The 27,898-nt window shown below is 39.0% G+C and overlaps 1 protein-coding gene across 4 annotated transcripts in view; it reads right to left on the bottom strand.

Annotated features, from left to right (window-relative positions):
- The window catches only part of Tbck (TBC1 domain containing kinase), a 166,016-nt gene that overhangs the window by 46,830 nt on the left and 91,288 nt on the right, over nucleotides 1–27,898 (bottom strand). For all 4 annotated transcript variants that reach the window (XM_042279946.2, XM_042279947.2, XM_076575001.1 and 1 more), the window contains exon 23: nucleotides 14,015–14,190. In XM_042279946.2, coding sequence (XP_042135880.1) covers nucleotides 14,015–14,190 — 176 coding nt within the window. The remainder of the gene's footprint in view (nucleotides 1–14,014; nucleotides 14,191–27,898) is intronic.

Genomic DNA, 27,898 nt, shown 5'->3' with positions numbered 1-27,898 from the left:
CATCAAAATACTGATGACTTTTTCCACAGAAATAGGAAACAGCCCTAATATTTACATGAAAGCAGAAAGGACCGAGACAAGCCATAAAAATCTAGGAGGTAGGAGAAGGAGGCATCACAATATTTGACTTCAAAATTACAAAACTATTGCAACCAAACAGTATGACACTATTATGCCGTATACATATATAAAAGGACAAAATGGAAAAATTCAAAATTAACTTACAATTATATAGTCAAATAATTTTTAACAAAGACATCAAGAATATCCAGTAGAGTAAAGATAGTCTATACAATAAATGCCCAGTCTCACAATGTCCAGGGAAAAGCAAATCAAAGGCTGAGAAAGTGGTGGAACATGTCTGTATTCTCAGCACTGGTGAGGTCTAGGCAGGCAGGGGCGAGTTCCAGAGTACCTTGGGTTATACAGTGAGACTCTATCTACCTCAAAGAAGGCAATGACACAAACCACTAGTATATGTAATATATGTAATATATAATATCATCTGATCCCAATTAGAAAGGCTGTTACCAAAAAGGCAAAAATAGCAAATGACAATATAGATATGGAGAAAGGGTGGTGGGAATGTAAATTAGTACAGATATTATGGAATATCATATAGTATTCCTCAGAAAACTGAAAAGAGATGTACTATAATGATACAGTGATTTTACCACTGGGAATATATTCAAAATCTTTGTGCCAAAAATATACATGCATTCCTATGTTCACTGTAGTACTGTTCACAATAGCTAATGTATGAAATCTATCTAAATGTTCTGAGTAGATGAGCCAGTAAAGAAAGTGTGTATATAAACACCATAAAGCATGACTGAGCCATGAAGAATGAAACCATCGTTTGGGTAACATGGATAGAACTGGCTCTACTATGCTAAGTGAAGAAAGTCAGACAGAGTCAGACATCAAATGTTCTCATTTCTGTAAACTGGTAAGTCAGTGCCACAGAGAAATGGAATGGGGCTCTGGTCACTAGACACTTGGAAGGCCATTAGAGAAAGTGAATCAAAAGAAGTTCTGTAAAGAGATACTAAACCGCAGCTGAGGAGGAAGAATTAGTTCTGGGTTCTCTGTTACACAGAAGGGTAAGTATAGGTTCAAACAATCAATGATATATTTCAAAATGACCAAAAGCATATGAAATTCCAACATATGAAGATGATTAGTGCTTGAAGGGATGGAAATTCTTATTACCCTGATTGCATTACTATACATTATATACATGTATTTAATTACTAAAATGTACTGCATAAACACACTATAACCACTGCCCCAATAGAGAAAACTCAATAAACTATTTCATATGTAAAAGTCTATCAAACAAAACAGAAATTCTAACTAATTAAAATTGTCAGCTATAATGTAATGAGTGAATTAAATCAGTACTTAGTTTAGTCAATGTTCAAGCTGTTGAACTAAAGATCTTCATAGCCCCTTTTGTTTTGATACAGCTTGAAATGTAATAACACACAACCCAAGTCAAGAAAATATTTGCTAAAAGTACAGGTAATTATTTTTTGTAATTGAAGTAAATCTTTATTTACTATATTGTCTATAAAATGTAAACATACATTTTTTTTGGTTTTTTGAGATAGGGTTTCTCTGTGTAGTTTTGGTGCCTGTCTTGGATCTTGCTCTGTAGACCAGATTTTGATACATATATCTCATTAATTTAAAAAATTAATTTTTTGCCAAATTATGAGATATCTTAATGTGTTCATATTTTACTTATAGAAATAAAATAGCTACTCAATTTTAAAAGCAGACACTATTCATTGGTTAAAATGCACAAGGCAAGGCAGAAATCACGATGACCTACCTATATCAGCAGATGCAGAAAAGGCATCTGACAAAATCCAACATTTATGATTAACTCCCTGGAGAAACTAGGGATTAAGAGAACATACTCAACACAATGAAGGCCATATATGACAAACCTGGGTTTTATATGAAATCAAGCAGAGCAAGCCGTGGGGAACAAGCCAGTAAGCAGCACTCCTCCATGGCTTCTATCTAAATCAGCTCCTGCCTCCAGACTCCTGCCTTGAGTCCATTTTATGATGGAGTGTGATATGGAACTGTAGGAAAAATAGACCCTTTCCTCCTACCCCCCAAACAAACGACAAAACCAGCACAGATACACACATTAGTGAAATAGAACAGAGGCCTGAGATGGAAGTCCACATAACTACAGCCACCTAGTTTTTTTTTTTTGAAAAAACAGCCAAAAACGTACATTGGAGAAAAGCTTCTTCAATGAATTGTGCCGGGGAAACTGAACATGTACACGTAGATGTAAAGTTAAAATCTGAAATCTGTATGAACATCTCAAGATACAGGCAAAGGCAGCCTGGTGATATGAGTAGTGGATAAAGATGGCTGTTGCCAAGCCTGGCTACCCATGATACCTGGGACCTGTAATCAACTCTTTCAAGTTGTCATCTGGTCTCAACATGTGCATCGTGGCATGTGTTTGTTCACACATATACATTCACACAGACACAAAACAAATACATGCAATGGAAAAGTTTTAAAACCCTAAAATGCTACAATTAACTTAAAAAGAATGCAAAAAACCAAAAGGCCATACTTTATTTTCCTATCAGTAAATTTATTTCAGTTGAGGCATCACATATTGGGCATAATTATGATTTTAATAAATTCTTAGTATGGGAAAGGGAACTAGAAAAGATGATGTAATTGAAAAATAACACAAATATGTGTATGAATCTAGTCTGCCATAAAGGGATATTTAGAATCAACAACAGTAATTTAGCTTGTCCAAGAAAATAAACCTCTTCATTGTAAACTATCCATTTGATAAATAAGAAAGTTGTGGTTAAGACTGTTAGCTCTAAGTGGTTGTCCCTTGATAAGTGCTCATTTTGTTTGATTCCTGTAGGAATTCTGAACCATAACTCGTCAGTCACTCAGGCATACACACACCAGACAGACACACACACACACACACACACACACACACACACAGCACAGCCGGGGGAACTTCATTTATTTGGGCTGGAAAGAAAGAGAAAGCCCTCTCAGCAGGAGTTCTCTCACAGGTATGAGAGCTGTAGACAAAGCTCTAGTTTCACTTCTCATTATGGTCTCTTAGTCTGTGTTCGTATGTGGACAAAACAGGCTAAAAATTACCATATTTAAAATTTCACACATAGATTTAAATGTGACTTGTGAACTCATGTCACAGAAGTTGTTTATTTGCTTTGCATATCTTATAGGAAGTGCTGAGGGGGCCTGAATAAATGGGACACTTAGGCCTGAAATTTGAAAATCATTAAACTTCCTGGATCCTGTGTATAACTGTGTCTCTTGTTGCCACACTGTCTGTAGGATTGTGCCAGGATCCATTTCTCTTTAAATGTCACAGAATGCCAGTGATTCATGAAATGACATCCCTGAACTTTGAGGTTGTGTAAGGAACACCTCTGTGCAAGCCCCCAGATATTCATTAGCTAGCTGGAGTCAGGCTGCTGTGCCCATCATTCTCCATGAAGAAAATGTATTCTGTAGACTCAATGATGGAAAAACATTGCTAGAGGATCTGTGTCAAATCGATACTGAATTAAATCCGGCTGCACAGGAAAACTGTCACCACTGCAGCCTTCCTAGCAGCTTCATGTGGATATGCTAATTAGACTCTGTGAGAGCCCTGCTGCCTGTGGAGAAATGTGCCACTGTCTCCCATCAGCTCAGCTGCCAGTCTGGACCAACCTTATTTGGGGTATTCTACCCTAGATCATGTCAACTGTTATCTTTAGCAAAAAGAATTCATATTTTCCTTTGTTTTCTATCAAGAACTCCATCCTAACTCTGCTTCTATCTGCCCCTACCAACCGTCATCAACACAATTTATTCTATAACTCTCCTGACCATGGGCATATTTTCTATGCTCATTTCACTTGTGGCATTTACAGGACACAGCTCTATTCAGCATATCCTTGAAAGCAGAGGGTGGTGTTTCCATTGTGATGAGTCAGAATGACAGCACTCAAGGGTTTCTATAACTGCCATTACAAGTTCTGATTTCTCCAAGATAATTTCACAAAAGGATAAAAGTAAATGCTTAAAAAGATAGTGACAATATACCAAGTATGATTTCTAAGTTTTAGATGGATGCAGGGAAACCATTAGTTCTATTAAAAATGAGAAGTCTGTGAAGGGTCACTGGGAAAAAGAATGATGAACAAACACCACTAATTTACAGTTCCTTGACCTGGAAAGAGAGGCTCAGTCTTAAGTTATTTGGTTACAATATTTACTTAAACTTGTCTCATTTCACAAAGGATTTGCAATAACTTTTAGTTCAAATTACAATCTAATACATGTTTTTATTTTTACCCCTTCCTGATACATTATTTCCATCTGCCAAAATAGTTTTCTGGTGTACTGAATTAAGTGATATCCCAAATCTGGAACTGATACTGGAAAAAGGAAGTTTATATAAAATGATAAAATCTTGCTAACTCTCGACTTGAGGAGCTCGGTTTTAAACAACAACTGGGTTCAGGAAATGAAGAACACAGCTCTGAAGGAGGCACGGCAGGTACTGCAGTTTTCTCCCTGTCTGCACTGACACTATGTATGTCCCAAATTACCTTCTTTCATGTCTGTGTATTTCCCACGGTACTTGGAACAGACACAGACCACATTAATGTAAAACAAATCAAGTACTTAGTATGTGCTCAATAAATATCCGCTAAATAAAAATTAGCCCAAATTCACCTTAATGATGAGAGGGAGAAAAGAAAAAGAATATTTTTCCTTAAAACAAAACAAAAGTCATTGGAAGATGGTGGACGAGGAGCCACATTGGAGGAAGCAGTGGATAACAGTTGAAGAAATAAACAGAACAAGGACATTTCACCAGTCCATCAGCTGCTTCTCCAGGTCCAAGCTCTACTGATCAACAAGGCTCTTCTACAACTGGATAGCCACTTTCTCTCCAGGCAGACTGGACTCAAATACTCCTACCCAGAGATTTACCAAACGGGTGCTAGTAGGGACTTCAAAGAAGGGTTCCTAGCCACTGTGGTGAGGGCCTCTATCAGTGTCCCAACACAAGAGGCAGGAACTAAACACAAACTTATCCATCAGTGTGCTTTGGGCACCACACAGCCAACCATTCCTGACCATGTTGGGCCTCATCAACGGCAGTGGGGCAGAGTTGGCCTTGGTTATCCACAGCCCACAGAACAGAGTCAAGAAAACGCCACTTGCAAAGAAAGCTGGGGGCCCCAGAGGAGGAAGAGCACCCTTTAAAGGCATATGGAGCACAGCTAGATCAGGAACACAGAGAAAAAGCAGTGGGACCACGAAGAGACAAAACCATCATTCAGGCCAGGGATCTCATTTCCTTAACATTTCTGTCCAGTTCTCCTTCCCCAGGGCAGGCATTCCTCACCTGCCCCAGAGTCCATTACCTTCTGTCTCCACCCAGCTGCCCTCTCTCCACAGCTAAGTCTCATCTATTTAGTACAGGGGGGCATGGGAGGAGGCCAACACTATCCCCCACTGCTAGTTCCTTTCCAATGATTCTCTCTCTTCTCTCTTTCCTTTTTCCCTTTCTTCCTTTCTCTTTCTCATATCCACTCCTCGTACTGTCACCTTTCCCAGAGCCCAGAGGCTGACCTGGTTTACAACATCTGGGCACATATCTCTACCTCTCTTTAAAAGTCTAATGCTAATCGAAGCTCCCACACATCCACCCACTTTTTCTTCTGCCTCAATTATTCCCACTCCTATGAATGTCTCTCCCCCACTTCCCATCGAACAACCCAACACTTATCACTAGACTCACTGTGATTGTTCACCTTTACTTTACTTTCCCTCATACTAACATATTAACACAGATGGTACCAGTGGGGTCTTTACTTCCTAAACTAACCTGTACTGAGCAAATGTCTGTTTTCCAGTAAATGCTACTCTGTTTAGTCAGAGTGGGTTAACTACTGGGCAGTGACTGCTGTTGAGAAAGAAGCGCCCACCCCACAGGGACAGACTGGAGACAGGGCATGTGGGCTGGAACACCAGTCTACCAGACGAAAATGTCACCACAACTGTACTAACTAGGACCCAGTCTCTCTTGGATGCTATAAACACATCCACTGAAAGAAGATAGACAATCTGAATTAAAAGAACAAAAATAATAGTGAAAATCTTAAGCAATGATATAATCCAGATTCCAGAGCAAAATCACAAGTGACAGGCAAACCAAGAATACATGTCTCCTCCAAAGCTATTAACCACATACTAATGAACACTGATCAAAATAACTTACACAAAATTCTAGATGAAGTCAAAAGAATAACTATACATTCCAAGGACTCCAATATTTTACAAGAGAAAATAAACAGCTGAATGAAATAGTAAAGTCAATCTACAATATGAAAATATAATTTAATAAAGAGATAGAAATAATGAAGAAAGCCCAAGCTAAGATGATGATGGAAATGAAAAACACAATAGAGCAAATAAAGTGATCAGTGGAAAGCATCCCCAATAGAATGGATCATGTGGAAGATAGAATAGCAGGCTACGAAGACAAAATAGAGGGACTGATAATTTAGACTAGTCAATCATAAACTTTAAAAAAATGTATGACTATACTACATAAGAACCCTGAAACTCCAGGAAAAGACAAAAACCTATATATTACAGGCATACAAGAAAGAGAACTTCATGAAAAAGTCATAGAAAACGTTTTTAGTAAAATCATAGAAGGAAATAGATACAAGAGGCACATAAGACACAAGACAGCCAGGGCCGGAAAGAAACTCCTTGCATCACATTATAGTTAAGCACTAAACAAACACTGTACACTGAAAACCTGTAGAAAAGAACAGTCAAGCCACAGACAAGTCCATCAGAATAACAGCAGATGTTTCGATCTGAACCATGAAAACAAGGGCTTGGACTGATGTATTTCAAACTTTGAAAGATCAAAATTGCCAATCCACTCTAATATACCCAGAAAAACTATCATAATCGATGTGAAAGCAGAGTACAGGAATTTATGACCATCAAGCTAGTCCTTAGAGGATACTTCCCTGGGAGGAGTAAGTATTGCAGTCAGAGAGAAAGATAAACACACCCAAGAGACGACAGAATGCAGGAGGAAAAAGTAAATGATGCTATGACACTCATTAATCAAAACTAAAATGTCCCAAATGCTACAAAACTAAAACAAACAAAACAAAAAACCAGCCCCAAAGGGAGCAATACACACATTTCAATAATTACTCTGAATATCAATAGTCTCAGTTAACCCACAAAAAGATGCAGACTCTGACCCAGGCCAGTGGGTGACTGCACTGTAGGGGACAACTACTGTGACACAGAAGGGGAGTGGAGCATCACGGTTGAGAAGCAGAAGATTAGAGCACCGGGTTCTGAGCCCAAGGTTCTGGCTAGCTCCCCGTGAACTCATGCCAGCAGCAGGACCAAATCCAAGCACCCAGTTGTTTCCTGTTGTCCCATCCTCACTGTGCCATGCTACAGTAGCTTTTATAGAAAAGGTGGAGCGGTAATCTTGTAGTTTCTACTGATACCTGGTTTGCAGGACCTTGAGCAACTCTAGATCCAACCATTATCCTACAGCAGCAAACGCCGAGATCCATCTGTCACACCAACCCTGGTGCAAATGGAAAGTTGCTCATACCAATCAAGATCATACAAGACAAGACCCTGGACAAGTGCTCCTGCCAGCAGAGAGTAACGCTATGGTTTCCATTTGCCATCTCATCTATACAGCTCCTATCCTATGCTTGACCCAACAATCTACAGAGGATAGAACTGGGCATGAGTGCCACAGGGGTAGGGCTTTGGTTTCTACCAATGACTCTTTAGCTGCAGCATCTGGAGCCAAGCCACTGTCTGGCTGAAGGGCAAGTGCTTTAGGACTTTCCCACTGCTGGGGCTGCAGTGTCAGAGGGCCTTGCTAGAAGCTCAGTAAGAACCAACAGGGCTTGAGGAAATTTGGGTTATCGGATATGGCCCACTATTCCCACTGCAGGAGTAAATACACAGTGAGTCCCACACAGCCCCTGGCTATCAGCACCATCCCTGCTGGAACTTCAAGTGCCATTCTTTTTTGTGGAGCTCATAAGATAGTAGGTTTCTGATTCGATCTCAATCTGAGCTACATCCAGAGTCATTAATCATAGCCAAAGAAGCTATAGGGAAACTACACTATGATGCCAATTTAGAAATACAGCCAGAATTGTATTCAGACTGACCCACTGATAGAAAATATCTCAATGCGGGAGCATAAGAAATGTGAAAACTCAAGGTAACATGTATGTAAAAGCATACAGTAAAAACTCTTTAGTAACAGATTTCATACCTGTATAGATGAAATATACCAAAAAGAATATTTCTAAATGGTTATTAAAAAGCTCAATGAAATCTAAGAGAAAACAAATAAACTATTAAAATGAAATTAGAAAGATAATTGAAATATAAACTAGAAATTCAGCAAAGAGACAGAGATTTTGAAATTCTTGGAAATAAAGAGATAAATACATCATCTAAAATTAAGATTGTTAAAAGCCCCTGTAATAGACTAGATTATTCAAAAAAAGAAAAAAGAAAAAAGAAAAAAGAGCCAGGCGTTGGTGGCGCACGCCTTTGGTCCCAGCACTCGGGAGGCAGAGCCAGGCGGATCTCTGTGAGTTCGAGGCCAGCCTGGGCTACCAAGTGAGCTCCAGGAAAGGCGCAAAGCTACACAGAGAAACCCTGTCTCGAAAAAACAAAAAAAAAAAAAAAACAAAAAAAAAACAAAAAAAAAAACAAAAAGAAAAAAGAAATATCTGCACTGAAGCCGGGTCTCCTGAAACAGCCCAGATACCTCTCACGCCCAGACAAACAAAGAATAAAGAATGTAGTCAAGACCTTTATGACACCATTAAACAAACAAGTATCCACAGTTTTAGAATAGAAAAGTGAAGAGAAAGAAGTTTATGGCAAAGGAAAACTATTTAATGAAATCAGAGGAGAACATTCTCCCAACTTTGGGAGAGACATGATAGCCACATATAGGAGGCATTCAGAACACTAAATAGAAAAGACCAGAAAAGATCTTCACATGGCATGTTATATTCAAACTGTAAAAAGTTCAGAGGAAAAAAAATCTCTAAAACTTGTAAGAGAAAGACACCATTCAAGAGTTTCTCTAGTACATAGGTATATTTCCCAGGAAAAATGAAAAAAAAAAAAAAACAAAAAAACAAAAAATAAAAATAAAAAAAACTGCACCAAAAACTGTATTCCAGGAGGAAATAGAAAAGTGTATTTCCAGTTCTGAAAAAGAAAAATAGTCATCAAGAACACTACACCCAGCAGAGATGTCTTTCAGAACTGAAGGAGAAATAGAGCCTTAAAAAAAATGAAACAGATTTATAACTTTCTGATCAGTCTTACAAAAGATATTTAAGCCTATAAATGAGAGATAGGTACCATCACTTCTTGGCCTTTTGGCTAAGATCAGTGTAAAACAGGTACATCATGGAAGAATATAAAAACCATGAGAAGAACAGTTACATAAAAACAAGAAAAGAATCAAGCACTATCAAACCACAAAGATGGACAGGGAAGGAATAAAAGAAGGAAAAGTATTTCAAACAAAGATAAAACAGACAGGAGTAAGCCCTTATCTATCAATAATAATGAATGAAAATGGACTGAATTCTTCAATTAAAAGACTCAGACTGGCTGAAGATATTTAAAAATATCCTTTAAACCCAATGACACACACTCAAGAAATTTACATCACCTCTATAGACACAGAAATGGAAAGGAGGGCAAAGTGATATTCCAAGCAAATGGAAACCCGAAGCGAGCAGGAGTAGCTATATTCACCCTCTGCAAAACAGACTTTAGGATAAACAAGTTAATACTGAGACAAAAAGTGCATCATCCAAGGATCAAGGGTCAACTCACCAAGAAGGCATGGTGACTTACACCTCTAATCCGAGCAGCAGGGTAAAGACAGCCTACAGAATGAGAGGTAACATTTCCCACTATTCACTTGACAAAGGGCTGATAGCTAGAATATACAGAGAATACACACAGTAAAGAGAATAGATGAAAAACTAAATGCTCTGTCCTCCTACTGATTTGAACAGCCCAACAAAATAATGTTTAGTTGGACTTTAGGTCAATATTTTAGTCTTGATGTTATGTCAGCCAAAAAAAAACCCGACATATTTTTGTTTTTCTGTGCACTTTACTGTGAACCATCCATCTTATTTAGAAGTACACAAGTGACTGTACACGTCAATGTACACCCAGTGAAACTGAAAAAAAAATAGTGAACTCTTAAGAAGCCATGACTTTAGAGTACTATGTGAGGGGGATTATTACATATACACTTGAATTATCAAGGGTACAAACATTTTTCACTACTGATAAAATAGCCGTTTGTAAGTTGTACTGCATTAATTAGCTTGTTTCAACTCTCAAATGGGGGGTAAAAACACTTTAGAGATTAGTTTAGAGGAAGAAAATATACTTGAGTACCTGCAAACTATAAAGCCCTATGAGACTATTTTTAATTGTTCAAATTATATAGTTTATTGAAGTTAAATTTTATACACTAGTGTTTATATTTGACTTTTAGAAGCTATTCCATCATACAGTATAAAAATGTTTTAAAGACTCTAAACATTTAGTTAACACATAAAGCATTCCTCACAAAGTTGAAGACCATTCAGTGAATGTTCTATTTTACTCATGACAATACTATATGCAAATAGTTACCATTATGTGAATAAAATAAACTTAGTTTTTAATATCTTGGGCTACTATATGTGTTAATTGGGTTATTGTGAAAAAGAACAATAATTCTTGCTTTTTCACAGATTGTACATAATAAAGTTATACTATTCATAAACAAATTCATATGCTGCTAAAATTTGTCAAAGAGATACAAAAATATCTAAGTTAACCACCATCTTTTCCTAAAAAGCACATTCAGTTAAAAGAAAAATTCATTTCAACCTTGTGGCTGGGAGAGTGCCATTGGCTCCACAAACCGAAGGATGGATCCATCACTTGTACCTCAGGAGCTAGGCCCAGGCCCCGCACCTGTGACCCCTGCACTGGGGATGTGGACATAGGAGGACATCTGGCCAGCCAGCCTGACTTAAACCTGGTGAACTCCAGGCCCCACCAAAAGATTTTGTCTCAAAAATAAGATGGAGCAACATACAACGTTGATCTCTGAGTTAATCTCTGATTTCTGCATTCACACCTCCCCACCCCAAAATAAAAATCTGTTTTATTTGTTTTTTCATCCTATTCATCAAAAGTTCATACCTTTACTCACTGTTTTCTTCAATTAGTGAACTATGAACCAAATTCTCAAGCAGGCTTTTTTTTTCCTTTGCTATTTTAAGGATAAAACTGGATGGGAGAGATCTTGGCAGGAGATGAAATAATTCTTTTGGCAATTCTTTAGTGGCTTGAAAATCAAAACGGTATTAAAACTAAGAAGTAAAGGTCAAAGTGAAATTTTAAACTGAAATTACTAGGATAAAACTGCCAGAAAGATTCCTTCTCTTGAAAGGCAGCCTCTGGCTCTTCCCTGCCTTACTGTGGCTGCGTTCTGAATGTAGAGTGACAGTGCTGCTGCTGACCTAGTGAAGGAGATGGAATTCCAGAACATCACCCCATCATACAAATTATTTAGGTTCAGAAGATTATTGTCATTAAGTTCTATATAGTTTACAGTGCTGAACTTTTTATTCCTTAATTACCAAGCATGCAAAAATAATTGTTAACTAGTTTAGATTCTTGCTATATATCATGCACTGAGTGGATACTTTGTATATCATTTGTAAAATGACTTTGCTACACCTAGGTGTTACGATGTGATAATCTTGCCAATGTGTCTGGACTAAGAAAAGCACAGGAGAGGGTGAAGCACACTGCTTGGCCTGCTTGTGACATTTCCAGATGTGAGGACATCAAGAGCTTCCTGAATTAAGGAATGTATTAAAGCACTGGTGGGTTCTAACACGCTGCCATTGTTGAGAGGTCCTGAGAGTGGCAGGCAGGGTCAAGGTGGAGGAAGTAAGGCCCTCGGGCGGTGTCTCTGGGCTGGGTCTTGCCTGACCTCTTTCCATATCCCTCTCCCTGCTTTCTGGCTCATTGTATGAATTGCTCTATTCCACTGCACAGCTCCTGACAGAACAGACCGACACCTTTGGAACTGCAAGCCAAAACACATTTTCATTCCTGAGTGTCTTCGTACTCTGTCATGAAAATAAGGTACCTAACACACGTGTTAGCACTTATAAATAGGTAATGGAGCCTGTGGATTATTCAATGTAAAAAACAAGCAGGGTCGAAATGGAAGTCAACCCTATGAAACAGTTAAAAAAATGTTTTTTCTACTATAAAAGGATGTTAAAGACTCTAACATAAGCTAGGCATGGAGCTGTAGGACTTTAAACCCAGCGCCTGGGAGGTAGAGGCAGGAGGATCTCTGTGAGTTCCAGGCCAGCTGGGGACACATAGGAACGCCTTATCTCAACCACAACAACAAAAATGAAAAAGAAAGGGAAAAGACTATCACAACAGTATGGCATTATATGAATCTAAATTGTGAGTGTCCTAATTTTAATGAATATGCAGCACACGTATTTTTTCTATTTACTTTCCTTTCTATTAACATTTAAATCTGAACCTTCAGAAACATGGGAAAGAAGACATTTCAGATGAAAAATATTTGATGTAGGGGCTGTAGGAATGGCTCAGCAGTTCTGAGCACTTGTTCTTCCAGATGACTGGGGTTCAATGCCCAGCATCCACATGGTGGCTCACAGTCATCCATAATTCCAGTTCTATGGGATCAGACATACTCTTTTGACTTCTGAGGGTATAAGGCACACATGTGGTACACATACATACATGCAGGCAAGACATTCATACATATAAATAAAATTTAAAAATAATTTTAAAATAACACATTAAATATTACCTTTTATCCCAGTAAATGCCAATCCTCCCCTTGGGAGGCCTGCTCCACTTTTGGAAGACTAGTGAAAATATTTATTTCCTAGTATAGATTCTTATTATCTCTCGAGATCCTTTAGTAACTTCTCATACCCTTTCTCATACATACCCACGGGGCTGTCACCTCTTCAGCAACTTATAACCTTTCTCATGTAGATCTATGGAGCTGTCACCTCTTTATCACCCAGGTTCCTGTCTACTGTTTAATAAATACAATTTGGTTGCAATTGGAAAGGTGAGAACATTCCTTTTTACACATTAAAGTCTATCCTATTAAAATTACCTGGTTGTCACTAAAACAATGAATGTATGCATATTAACTGAAATTCAATTTCATAAAAATAATTAAGATAATATAAAATTGGGATCTTTGGCCAGGCAGTGGTGGTGCACGCCTTTAATCCCAGCACTCAGGCAGCAGAGCCAGGCGGATCTCTGTGAATTCAAGGTCAGCCTGGTCTACAGAGTGAGGTCTAGGACAGGCACCAAAACTACACAGAGAAACCCTGTCTCAGAAAAAAAAAAATCTTTGGAACACATGAGTTGTAAATAACAGGAATAAGGATGCCAATATTGAAAAATATAATAGGATAGTTTTCCAAACATTTCCTTTGTCATGAATAAATAAGTTCCTATTATAGCAACAACTTTTAACACTGCTTTTTAAAAGTTTTTTCCTTTGCTTCTGCAATCTCATATAAGAAGTTGGTGTATTACTAGCTGCTATGCTTACGTAGAAAATAAAATAAAGCTAGTCATCAGAGGAATATGTCCAAACAATCGTCCTCATTGTAACATCAAAGGAGACAGAGGTCTTCTGAAATAACCATGTGAACACAATCACGTATCAGGAAATAGATACTTTAAAAGAACGTAAGTGACACTATCTGAACAGCAATGATACTAGGACATATCAACAACCCATCTTCCAGGATTTGTAACTGCTATCTGGAGCACGTACCAGGTCTGTCTTTGGAGGATCTGTACAGTCAATGGAGAAGTAAGGTGCTGAGCTCCGGACTCCGCTGCTCTCAGAAGCTGGTTTTGGGGGTTGAGCATGCTGTCTGTATGTAGCGCTTTTAGGAGTCCAACAAAACAGACTGACTGACTCGCGTACGCAGCGTTCAATGTCAATTTCTGGGCAGAAAAATAAGAAAATGGAAAATCTGTAGAATTTGGACTGCATTGTTAAAATAAAAAAAATTCACATTTGTATATGTATATGAAATAAGATGAAAACTAAGTAGGAAAGAATCCAATAAAAATTAATGAGCATATTAATGACTGGAAGGGTGGGAGATATTTGTTTATTATTATATGCATATCTGTATTTAAATATATATACATGTCATTATGTATGGGTTTTATTTGACATTATTTATGTATGCATGAACATTTTTGTGTATTTCAGTATATCATCTAAATACTATAAAATGTTTCATTTAACAATCTTATACATTTACTCGGATAAATGTTTCTCCTTTGCAAATTAAAATAGAGGCTTGGATGTAGGAATAGGTAAACAAAAGACTCATGTTGATTCACTACAGCTCGTAGTAAAACTTACTAAAAGTTTCAAAGTTCTTTAGTAAATAAAACAATTTCAGAGAACACTTGATCGAAACCTCAATGCAGGCATCTCCCCATCATTTATAATTTCCTGAGTTAAATGCGATCTTACATAGAGGTCACATGCACTTAATGAAAATGATTTTTAAACAGAAGGTTTTCACAGATTCCCTTTCCTCTCTCAGCTTTGCTGCAGAGACAGTGCATATGCAGTCATTACTGCTCTAAACCACTGGTTGGGACTGGACTGTTGACGAAGAAGTAACTCTTTCTAGATGAGGAAGGCGGAGCAAGCAAAGCAGCAGAAATTCTATGACTGAGGTGGAGTCCAGCACTGGCTACTTTTGCCCCTTCTTCATTCCTAAGACCAGGAAATAGACTATTCTCACTTTGTCCGCAGAAGTTCAATCGTGTCAGTTCAGATAGGCAATGGATAAAAATATGTGTTTAAAATCCAAACGGGTAAGTTTTCTGTTTCTCTAGGGAGAAGAGGAAACAGGCATGAAAGAGACTGGGTGAACAGTGTGTGGGTCACCAACCTGACTACACAGAGAAACACCTTCTTGATAAAGCACACTTCTGACGGGGGCTAGCTGGGAGAAGGGGGGCTGGCGGGGCTGGAAGGGTATTTAATCCCTGTCCTTCTTCTTCTCTTTTGCTATTTCCTCTGCTATGTGTTTCCTGTCATTGATGTGCAACCTCAGCACAGGCCCAGACAGCAGAATCAAGTAACCACAGACCGAAAGATCCGAATCTGTGAGCCAAATCAAATCTACTTTGTTATAGAGACAGAAAGCTAACAGTGCATGCCTTATGAATTTACAATTGTTTGTCATTATGAAGTAGAGACTCTCTGGAGAAGGAAAAATAGCACTTATTGGGTCCCTACTATCTGACATGGCTTTATATTGTATGTTCTTGGTCCATTTAATTTTCACAGTGATCCTGAAGTCAGGCTACTCCCACTCTAACCATTTCTGTTGGGAGAATGAGCTAAGACACTAGGAAGTAAAATGACTATTAAGTGTGTTGCTCATCCTATTTAGGATGTCTGAGCTAATAAAGGATTATGGGCATCCTGATTCATTTAGATGTGGAATATAAATAGCAGTTCTGGAAAGACCAGCTACTCAATTAAGCATTATTTTATCTGCTCTTAGCAATTTTTGCCAACTTCACAGATGGTTACTTCCAAGGCTACACAAAGAGGTCAGATTTTAGATTTCATCACTCCACATGGTATTCCTATCATAAAATTCTATAAAGAAAGAATTAAACAAGATTTGAAACATAAGTGAATTTATTTGAATATGATGTTAATACAGTGAAATGTATTTTTAATTTATTTAATTTTAATTTAATTAAACTAAAATAATTGAGATTAAACACTTATTAGCTAAGAGAAGAAATGACAAGTTATATAAATTTTATTTAATTCTATGTAGTCTGCAAAGAAAAAGAATTTCAGTCCATAGATTTTTTTTTTTCTCTAGTCTTCAAATCAGCTTGACACATCTGTCATCCAGCACAAACTTCAAATGGAGTCAGTGATCCATATCGGTGGCAGAGCTCCACCTGTCACTGGCCAAGGAAAATGCCGATCTGTATGTGATGTCAAAGAATGCTCCTAGCTCTGCATAAGGTGTACAGTGAACCCTGGAAGTCTGCAGAGGTCCCGCCCAGTTTGACTGCCAGTACTAGCAGAAGTTCCATTCTCCATTCACCTAACTTGTCCATCTTTAAATCTCCCCAGAACGTTTTCCCACAACTAAAATAAAATGCAAATGTATCTTATAAACTGTATGAGGCGCAATCATTTTTATAGCTCAATATTTTGTCTATAGCCCTGGTATTTTTTTTAAACCTTACATTTTTAAATTAAGCACCAACCCTTGTTAGGGTTTCTCAGGTTTGAATCAAAACCCAAAAGGTTTTTTGTGACTGAGTGAAATAATTTTTCTAACTCTCAGGTTTCTTCATCCTCACCCATCAGTATCATATATCCCAGAAAAACTGAAATATTTTTAATGTGATAAAAAGCACATTTCATGTTTTCTTTTTTATTGATTTATCTTTTTCATACATGAGCAAAGTCAGGTTAAAAAGCTCTCTCGCTTTAAGCTCTCACTTCTTTGTCTGATGGTAATGAATTGTGTCTTAGCTCTATTGCATCCCTGCTTCCATCACACTCTTTACTATGATCTTTTTTGGCTCTCTAATTCTCTCTCTCTCTCTCCCCCTCCCTCTCTTTTGGAACAGGGATAAGACATTCATTTTCTTGATTTACTTCTCTTTGATAGACCTCACTTTCCGGGAGCCTCTATGGGGTACACAGACAGCAGCACACCTTTGCATCTATTCTGTCTCTGACGATGGCTTTACTAGCCACAGCACTTCAGGGTTGCATCCTCTTCCAAGTTATGAAGGACTCTACTGTCATCTCTTAAGAAGTAGGTGAGATTTGAATTTGAGAAAATTTGCATGTGATTTATTGCTTTTGTGTGCTTTCAAGATCTCTGCCTTCTCAAATTTCATAATGATTTAAAAAATCTACTTCACAGAGTAGGGGTTTTATGTTAGAAAAGTTTATAAAGTATATAAACTTTAAAAATTAAAGTAGCTAGAAGTAGAGAATCCCTACATTGCTAAGATTTTCTATTTGCACCACGGTTTTCGAAGAAAGAAACACTAATGATGTATAAGTTTGGGTTAAGTCTAAACACTATTTCTTTATGCAAACAGGAAAAGGTCCCCCCACTGCTTATTTAGTGTGTTTGTACAGTGACCAAGGTGGATTACTAGTCCTTACAAGGAGAATTAATGGCTCAGAAACTGGGGAGTTTGCTCCAGATTTGGAGTGAGCCTTAGTTAGATCTACAAAGTTACATTCTTAGACTAAGTTTTAAAAACTTTAAACCAGGCACACATTAATAAAGAATAAAACCAAATAGAGACAGAAAGAAGATCCACCAGGTATTTAATGCTCTGGAATAAAGTCAGAGCTTTTTAAAGGAAAATGATAAAAGTCAGACCATAATTTATGTCTATCAATACCAACTATATAATCAACAATGATACCTAGAGCAGAAAATGTAATATTTGTTTCTCATGGTATTTTCTTTCTACTAAAGAAAGAGAATAAAAATTATCTAGATATTGGACTTGACAGATAAGGGTACTGATGTAATTATAAATATGTCAAGGGCTTAGAAGGAAAATACTCAAGGCAAATGGATGGATGTAAAACAAAATAAAGAACCAACTTAGAACACCGCACAGGACATGAACTGAAGGAGCTGCAGGGACTTGAAGGCAAATGCAGGCACTATAGGGAGGGGCGGCAGTCGGACTGCAGACGGCCACAGACAGGCACTATAGGGAGGGACGGCAGTCGGACTGCAGACGGCCAGACAGGCACTATAGGGAGGGGCGGCAGTCGGACTGCAGACGGCCAGACAGGCACTATAGGGAGGGGCGGCAGTCAGACTGCAGACGGCCAGACAGGCACTATAGGGAGGGGCGGCAGTCGGACTGCAGACGGCCAGACAGGCACTATAGGGAGGGGCGGCAGTCGGACTGCAGACGGCCACAGACAGGCACTATAGGGAGGGGCGGCAGTCGGACTGCAGACGGCCAGACAGGCACTATAGGGAGGGGCGGCAGTCGGACTGCAGATGGCCACAGACAGGCAGCACTGAAGAGCAGCGACCGTGGAAACACCGAGACGCGCCGTGGCTTCTCCAGCATGGTCAAAGGGCAGCTGTGAACCCTACATCAAATACACTGTGGGCTGCCCCAAGTGTACTTGTGAAATACCTATCAACAACACTGCAAGTTACAGAAGGTGAGTGAAATGACCACTTTTACAAAATCTTACATTTTCCACCAGGTTGTCCTGTATCAACTCTGTGTAAAGTGCAGCAAGCTGGAGACTACAGTCTACAGAGAAATGACCAGTATATAATTCAAAAGGTAAACTAAAAGCCAATAAAGCTATTAAGATAAATTAAACACGTTATCAATTAACCATTTTCTGTATCTGGCCACATACATGTCTGCATTCTCAGCGCAGGCCCCTTTACTCGGGGTCTTTTTACTGAGCAGAGGTCACCTATGTAGAATGGGAGACCGCGTTCCACTCTGACTGTTTTCCCACTTCTAGCCCTTTCCATGAACCCCTCTCTCCTTCAAGTCCCTAGCATTAGAGGGGACTTTGGCTGAGTAATGGCTTCTGACAGCAAATGAGCCCCGTGACTGTGCTGACCCATCTGACACTTGCTTGGTCAAGGGTGAGGTGGCCTCTCCAGCTCCTCTTCTTTCTAATGCTATTTCAGTAAACAATTAAAGGTTGGCTGTTATTTTCAGTTAACATTCTTGCCGTTATTCACAATTTCAACTCAGGTCCTCAGTTCACCTGAGTTCACTTCATCTCATTACAATTGAAAAAGTCTGATTATCGAAACAAACAACGCAGGAAATAAGAGCCCCAGCCTGTAAAGCCTTTGGATGTTGAAAAATGAGGAAATACGGACAAGAGATGCTGTGGAGGAGTGCACGTCTATCAGAAAGTACAAAGAAGGAAGTTTCTGGGCTGATTAGACCATTCTCTGTCTTCACTGGAGTGAGAGACTCACGTATCTGCTGACAACTACACAATGCGATGAATTATATAATTCAACTCTATACATCTCACCAAAATGTCTAAATAGAAGAAATCAAAACAATTTCATACTTTTTTCCTTTAAATTTCTTTATGTGTGATATTGATAGATTAAAATGAAGATACTCGATTTTAAATTGCATATTAACTGTATAATTAACTGCACACAGCTTCAGTTTTCCAAAAAGACTAATTTTTGTGTAAGAAAATGTTTGGCCTACATGTATATATGTTTGCCATGAGCATGCCTTGTGCCACTGTAGGTGAGAAGAAGACACTGGATCCCCTGGAAATGGAGTTATAGAAGGTTGCGAGCCACCATGAAGGTGATGGGAACTGACCTGAGTCCTCTGCAATAGCAGCAAGCTCTGAGCCATCTCTGGTCCCACAGCTTCATTTCTTATACTACAAATATGTTAGGATGGGATGGTTTTCAATGTAATAACAATTGTTTTTTTCATTTTTAATATTTTTATTTTTTTTGAGAATTTCATACAGTATATTTTGATCATATTTTTTCCTCCCCCAAGTCTTTCTAGATCCTCTCCTGACTACCTACACACAAAATAAAAACATAACAAAGCAAGCACAAAACCCCATGAAGTTCATTTTGTGTTGACCAACTCCTCCTGAGCATGAGGCCATGTACTGAGTATGCTTGGTATTAAATCTGGTGTCACCTCACTGAAGAAAACAGATTTTCCCATTCCTGGCAGCTAAAATTGCAAATCTCTTGTTGGCTCGAGGTGGGACTTGGTGTCCACTTCCCCTTCTCCTTATTGAGATTTCATCTGGCTTGAACTTGTGTGGGCTTTATGCAAACTGTCACAGTCTCTGTATGTTTATATGTGTATTGGGCCCCCAACAGCTAACATTTTGAAACACAGAATTTGTAAAAAGAAGACAGTACAAACTCTTAAGTACTGATATCTTATGAAAATTCTAAAAAATACTACAACAGGACTCTGCACTACAGCACACCGGCTACAGCAGGCTTAACTTACTAGCAGAGAACACAATGAACAGAATAAAATATCACACCCTCTACACAGAAAAGTGCGCAACACTCTGAGGGTGGTGGTAGCCCCGTTATCATCCTTTAATGTCTTCAGATGCAGAATAACTACAATGAATAGTTACAGTATGATAGAGACTCAAAAAAAGACACATTGGCCTTCAGGAGCGCAGCGACCCATGTTTAAGGACTGCTTGTGAGGAACACGGTGTGTCCTGCGAGGAGTCTGAGCAAGGACAGAAAATGGCATTAGGGCATGAAAGGATCTAAGGCACTGCGTATCACTCAGGATTTGTCATGTAGTTCATTTTGGTGAAAAGCCCAATTCAATAAAATCTCTTTTACCATATTCTTGAATGTACTCCAGGACATCTCTCTTCCCATTTCTTAGTGCACAGCATTTTGAAGGTGCCCACCTCATCTTCCATACCACAGCTGGAATCAGTTTTCTAAAATGCACGTAATATCCTATACTTTTCCTTCTTACCGCTTTCAGATCACATACGGAGTAATAGCCATGTTCCTCAGCATGTCAAGCAATGCCCCTAACTAGCACTCTGCCAGTGTCACCAATTTTTGTCACCACCACTACCACAGCACGGCTGTCTCTACCTTTCATCCCAACCCCGAGTCACGTCATTTGCCTCCAACCTGCACTAGGCTGATGTGCAGCTTTACATCTGTATTGTCTTTGTGCTCCTTTCCCAGCTCCCAGTCTTGTATCACTATCCTGTACACAAACTAAGGTATCTCCTTTTCCCTACACCCCAAGTGCACAGTGCAATGCCTGTCAGAGTGACATTTGCTAAGCATGTGTTAAACGAACAGCATAGGAATCCTAGACAGTGAGCGAGGATTTTTACAGACAGGTCACAGGCTTCGGATGCTTCCCAGCTTGCGAACACTCAAGCCAAGCTGCTCAGTTTGCTCGGTGCTAAGCATGACTGGATGTTGTCCAGTCACAATGAGATTCTTGCCCTGTCATTTTGTTCTCTCTGTGGCATTTTTATAGTCCTCATCTATCGGGGCTCAGCCTTGCTGACTCTGATGCAAATGAGATCTTTGAATTATTTGTCCCTCTTATATACTCTTCTTCACATATGTAGACCGTGTCTACACTGAACAACCTGAAGGGAAGAACACCCTTTCATATTTTGAGGAGATGGGGGAAGAAAGAACTACTTGATATTTATAGCATTATATTCTCTTTAACTAGGCTGCTTTCAATGGAAGCTGTTTTACACAAACCTAGCCAGTTATAGACTATTTTGCACTCTAATCTTCAAATTATGCTGAGGTTTCTGAAAATTTGGGAGTGGTTCTAACATGTATTACTACTACTTCAGTTCATGCTCTGTTTTCAAGGTATTTACAAAACACTGGCCCACCCTGACTTCAGTTTTCCTTAGTTACTAACATAGAAGGAGTGTTTCTTTTATTCACATGGATGTGTACCTGCATAAGCCTATCTGAGGAGATTTGAAGTTGATGTCCACTACTGTTCTCCACGTTACTGACTGAGGCAAGATATCTGCTGAACCCAGAGCTTATCAACTACAGCCAGTCTCACTAGCCAGTGTGCTCACAGGTTCCCGTTTCTGCATCCTGAGTGTTAGAATTACACGTGGTTAGTATATCTGCCCAGTTTTTACATGGATTCTGGGGATCTGAACTTCAGTCCTCATCCTGTGTGGCAAGTGCTTTATCTACTGAAACATCTCCCCAGCCCCCACTTTTATGTTTTAAGAGAACTCCTTATGTCATTGTTATGAAAAATCTTCTGGCTTCCTGGAGTCACAATATGGTAACCTTTACCAATGCTGTTACTGGCTTTGTATTTTCTCAAATTATTTATTTTAGCTTAGAAATGATGCACTATAAGATTTAAAAAAAATCTCCTATTTTCCATAAATAAGGCATCAGTTATATCTCCTTTGCTCCTTTAACAAGGCTGAATATAAACTGACATTTTGCAGTTTATATTAAAATAGTAAAAAAAAAAAAACTTTCATGACATTTTATTTCAGTGGACATACAATCATGTTCCATGCCCCCCCCCCAAACTCCTCAAACTAACTGCTCTTTCATTTATGCTTTACAATTTTTAATCTCAAAATAATTTCATATGCCATCTAAATGGATCCTTAAGCCACCATGTAATTTTTAGGAGTGGGTAGAAGAGAAGGGGCACAGATAAAATCTCTATAGTTTCTTTTATGCTTATCCCTTTGCAGTTCCAAGATGTTCAATAGTGACAGACATAGACATGCACAAATATCAAGAAGTTACAGGCTGAAAATGTGAATTGTTAATAGATTCAGAGTTTTGAGGAAACGAGCATGAACTTTATAGGCAGAACTGTCACTGAGCGATCACGAGAACAAGTTGTTTTCTCTAGATCATGGAGACGTATCCGAGCGTTTCCAAGAGGACACGCTGCTTTACTCAAGCTGAAGCTTCTGGAGCAGGCAGAGGAACAACAATGCTCCGTGAGTATCAACATGGAATTCACAGTTTTGTACCCAATATTACTTTCAACAATATTTTTACTTGTTTCAAAGATACTGAAGAGTAAATATCTCTACAAAATTTTTTTAAAATGTCCCATGTGTCCACAATGATGCTTTTCTGTCTGTATTTTCTATTCTCTTTTTGAGCCAGCTCCTCCTTGGTTCTAATCTGTGCAAAACATTCACAAGTTGTGGCTCTTTTCAGTACTTTCTTTTTCTTTTTTTTTTTTTTTTTTGGTTTTTCAAGACAGGGTTTCTCTGTGTAGCTTTGCGCCTTTCCTGGGACTCACTTGGTAGTCCAGGCTGGCCTCGAACTCACAGAGATCCGCCTGCCTCTGCCTGCTGAGTGCTGGGATTAAAGGCGTGCGCCACCACCGCCCGGCTAAGTACTTTCTTTTATCTAGAAAATTTTCCTCTTTTCATTTTGTACCCTGTGGTGGTTTGAAAGAAAATGGTCCCCAAAGGGAGTGGCACTATTAGGAGGTGAGGCCCTGTAGAGTAGGTATGGCTTTGTTGGAGGAAGTGTGTCTCTGTGCAGGCAGGCTTTAAGATTTTATATATGCTCAAGATACCACACAGTGTCTGAGCCCACTTCCTTTTGTCTGCAAGTCAAGACGTAGGACACCTGGCTACTTCTCCAGCACCATGTCTGCCTGCCTGCATACTACCATGTTGTACTATGATAATAATGGACTAAACCTTTGAACTATAAGTGAACCACCACAATTAAATGTTTTTCCTTTATAAGAGTAGCAATGGTCATAATGTCTCTTCACAGCAATAGAAACCCTAAGACATACTCCCAAGTCACTTAAATTAACACAGAGGTCAAACATTAGCACTCTATTAGCTATAATCATTAATATTTGTCTAAAATCTTATAGGGGCTAAGATATGTGATATTGCATACTTCCTGGAGTATATAAATATTATTGTAACCTAGTTTGGGGATGTAGCTCAATTAGAGAGTGCTTGTCTAACTTGTAGGGAATCTTGGGTTCGTTCCACAGCACCACATGAACTAGGCATGGAGGCCACACCTCTAAATTCAGCACTGGGGAGGTAAAGGCAGAAAGGTTAGGAACTAAGTGTCATCGTTGGCTATATTTCAGTTTCCTGGCCAATAGGGAAACATGAGGGCCAGTCTCATAAAAAATATATCATTGTAACCTTATTTCATTTATATTTATTCCTAAGTGAAAGAATCTGTAAATTGACAACTGAAAGCTTTTCATTTGTATTGTTAAAATCTCTAAAATTCTTTTGAAACTTGGTATACAACTGCAGCAAGTCTATATTAACTTGGCAAAGGCTTTGGTGCACCTATAGTTATTTGATAGTTCTTTTGTTATATTAGGTACTGAACACTGGAAAAGTCGTATTTGAGGACTGTCTATTCACTGATAGCTGTCCTAAGTCACAGCACTGATACCATGTCTCTTCATTGGTTAAGCATTTTATATTTATATCTCTGGTATTTCTGATTAATATGTGAAAATGTTTTAGCTAAAACATTAAATTGGTTTATGCTTTTGACCAAATGAATGTTTGTCTTCTAATACAAAGCCTTCTGCTCTCAGAGAATAAATTCCCTCAAACTCTGCATCACACACAGTGATGAAGTGTAAAACTGAGAATTCAGATATCTGATATATTTAAGTACACACAGAAAGAATCAGTTTAAATGAGCAAATTACTATTAAGCATGCATATCATTGTTTTCCATTTATAATCTACTGTATTTCTTCTTCTAAAATGAATAAAATGGAAATAGTAGTAGTACACATACATACGTGATCCCACAATGGCATAGATGGAATCCTGAGCCTGTGTATACTAGGCAAGTGTGTGGTGATATTTTATTTGTGCTCTAACAAATAAAGCTTGCCTGGAAATGGAGGAAAAAGCCAGCCACTATGTTAAACATAGAAGTCAGGCAGTGGTAGCACACACCTTTAATCCTAGCATTCAGGAGGCAGAGATTCAACTGGATCTCTGTTGAGTTCAAGGCCACATTGGGAACAGAGCCAGGAGTGATGGCACAGGCCTTTAATCCCAGCATTAGTTAACCATAGAGGTCTGGAGGTCTATACAGACAGACAGGAAGTGATAGAACCATGTGGAAAGAGGAAGTGATATAGCTGGGTAGAGAGGAAGATGACAGGGCACAGAAAGGGATTTAAGGCATGAGCATACAGGAAGTAGCTCTCTTGGGCTGAGGAGCTGGTAAGGTGAGGTTGGCTGTGGCTTGTTCTATCCCTCTGATCTTTCAGCTTTCACGCCAATATCTGGCTTGGGTTTTTTATTAATAAGACTGTTTGGCAGTTAATGTTACACAAGTGCTCTATCCCTGAGCTACATACCCAGCCCTTCAAAAACACCTTTAATATTTAAAATATCCATCAGTTAAAAATGCCAAATTTGTACTTATTTTGAAATATGAGCTTATTTATTTGAAGTTTGTATAATAATATCAGTTCAGGAGTGAAGTGGCAACTATTAAGAGTGATAACGAGAACACAGAAAAGCTAGAGCACTCTAACGTATGTAGAAATGTGATTTCTGCTACCTATTCAAGTATAATGGTGACTACTGTCCCCATACTGGCATGTAGGGACAGCGTACTGAACTTGGATTTATGACTTAGAAGAAGGAATTTTCTTACTTTTACAGGTAACATAAACTCTTAAATAACAAAACAATTTATCTGGTGAGTGTGGTGGTTTGAATACAATTGGCCCCCATAAGCTCATAGAGAGCGGCACTATTAGGTGTGGCTTTACTGGAGTAGGTGTGGCCTTTTTGGAGGAAGTGTGCCACTGTGGGGGTGGGTTTTGAGATCTCATATATGCTCAAGCCTTGTCCAGTATCTCAGACCACTTCTTGATGCCTACAGGATCAAGATGTAGCTCCTTCTCCACTCTAAGCTCCTTCTCCAGCACCATGTCCGCCTGCTTGCTGTCATGTCACACCATGATGAGAATGGACTGAACCTCTGAACTGTAAGCCATCAATGAAATGTTTTCCTTTATGAGAGTTTCCATGGTCAAGGTGTCTCTTCATAGCAACAGAAACCCTAACTAAGAGAAAAGTCGGTTCTAGGGACTGGGGTATTGCTGTGATAGGCCTGACCATGTTTGAGTTTGGAGGAATTTGGACTTTGGTACTTTGGGTTAGGAAAGCAGTGGAATGCTTTAAGCACTGCTTAATGGGCCATGCTAGTAGGAGCATGGAACATTTGAACTGCAGGGACCTGGTTCAAGAGGTTTCAGAGGAGAAGAATTTTAATCTCTTACCTAGAGATTGTCCTTGTGATATTTTGGTGAAGGAAGTGGCTGTCTTTTGCCCTTGTCCAAAGAGTCTGCCTGAGGCTAAAGTGAAGAGATTCGGATTCTATTGGAAGAGGAAATCTCAAAATAACCTAGTATTGATTTTGTTATGTGGTTATTACTGGTCACTCTTATACAGATTTATAATGAAAAGGAGCAAGGTGAACAGGGAAAAATACAAAATGTACAAACTGAGGAGAAAAGGAGCACCAGGAAGTGGAATGGTTCTAAGTCCTGTATTCAGGGAGATAAATAGATTAAGAAATAGAATAAAAGGGGTGGTGACCTCAGGGCAAGATCTCACCCAGCTAACTTTCCAACCTGTGAAAAGGAATTTAAGAAAAGCTTAAAGTTGGGCATGGTGTGGTAGTGCACACCTTTAATCCCAGCACTTGGAAGGCAGAGGTTGGTGGATCTCTGAGTTTGAGGCCACTCTGGTCTACAGATCCAATTTCAAGAAAGCCAAATTTAGGTGGTGAAGAAAACCACTGAAAACAGAAAGTTGGAAAAGATATAATTGAACAAGAGGGCCATGTTCCAGCCTTAGAGAGCAGCAGAACTTGGCAGGTTTGGCTACGTGGTTCTGTAGTTAAGGATAGAAGACAGGGGCTATGGAAATTGCCTTCATGACTAAGGAAAGCTGCTGAGGCCAGGTATGTGTCAGGGGTATCCCTGAATGGAGGCCTAGAGAGGCCATTTCATGAAGCTATGAAGTTGAAGCCTGGATCGCCTTGGAGACTCCAAGATGTTGGAGATGCCAGAGCCATGGGTTACCTGCCAAGGAAAGATGCTAACCAGGGTGGAACCAGCCCAAGAGAAAGAAGTGTGCTACAGTCAACAAAGCTGAAAAGAATTGGAGATCTGAAGAGTGTTTTGACACCAGACATGAAGATGCAGAGTTTGGAATTTGCCCATCTTGCATTGGTCCAGTATTTCCTCACTGTGCTCTGTTCCTACATTTTGGCATGGTAATGTATATCCTTATTATATGTTGGAAGTACGTGATCTGTTTTTTTTTATTTTTATTTTATAGGGTATTATAGACAAGAGATTGCATGAATCTCAAAAGAGACTTTGAACTTTGTATTTTTAAACATTGTTGAGAATATGATAAACTATGGGGACTTTTGAAGTTGGACTAAATGCATTTTGCATTATGATATCGTTACAAGTTTATGGTGACCAGGGAGTGGAATGTGGTGGTTTGATTGTGATTGGCCCCCATAAGCTCATAGAGGAAAGCATAGGAGGTGTGGCTTTGTTGGAGTGGTTATGGCCTTCTTGGAGGAAGTGTCACTATGGGGCTGGGCTTTTGAGGTTTCACATATGCTCAAGCCACACCCGGTGTCTCAGTTCACTTCCTGTTGCTTTTAGATCAAGATGTAGAACTCTCAGCTCCTTCTGCAGCACCATGTCTGCCTGTATGCCACCATGTCCCGCCATGATGATAATGGACTAAACCTCTGAAACTGTATGCTACCCAATTAAATGTTTTCCTTTGTAAGAGTTGCCATGGTCATTGTGTCTTTTCACAGCAATAGAAACCTTAGCTAAGACAGTGGGGAATGAATCTACTTCAAGAGAAATTAAGTTGAACAGAGTGTTCTCAACATTGGGGGCATAGTGTGGCAGTTAGAGTGAGATGTGCCCCCAAAGTCATAGGCTAGAAGATTTGGTCTTCAGTTTGTAGTGTAGTCTGGGAGGTTTAGGATGTGTGCTCTTGCTGAAAGAAGTAAGTAACTGGGAGAAGTAAGTCTGTGAG

Source organism: Peromyscus maniculatus, chromosome 6 (genome assembly GCF_049852395.1).
Source record: "Peromyscus maniculatus bairdii isolate BWxNUB_F1_BW_parent chromosome 6, HU_Pman_BW_mat_3.1, whole genome shotgun sequence".
Taxonomy (NCBI): domain Eukaryota; kingdom Metazoa; phylum Chordata; class Mammalia; order Rodentia; family Cricetidae; genus Peromyscus; species Peromyscus maniculatus.
The sequence above is the reverse complement of the archived record's forward strand: the minus strand, read 5'-3'. Positions and strand labels throughout refer to the sequence as shown.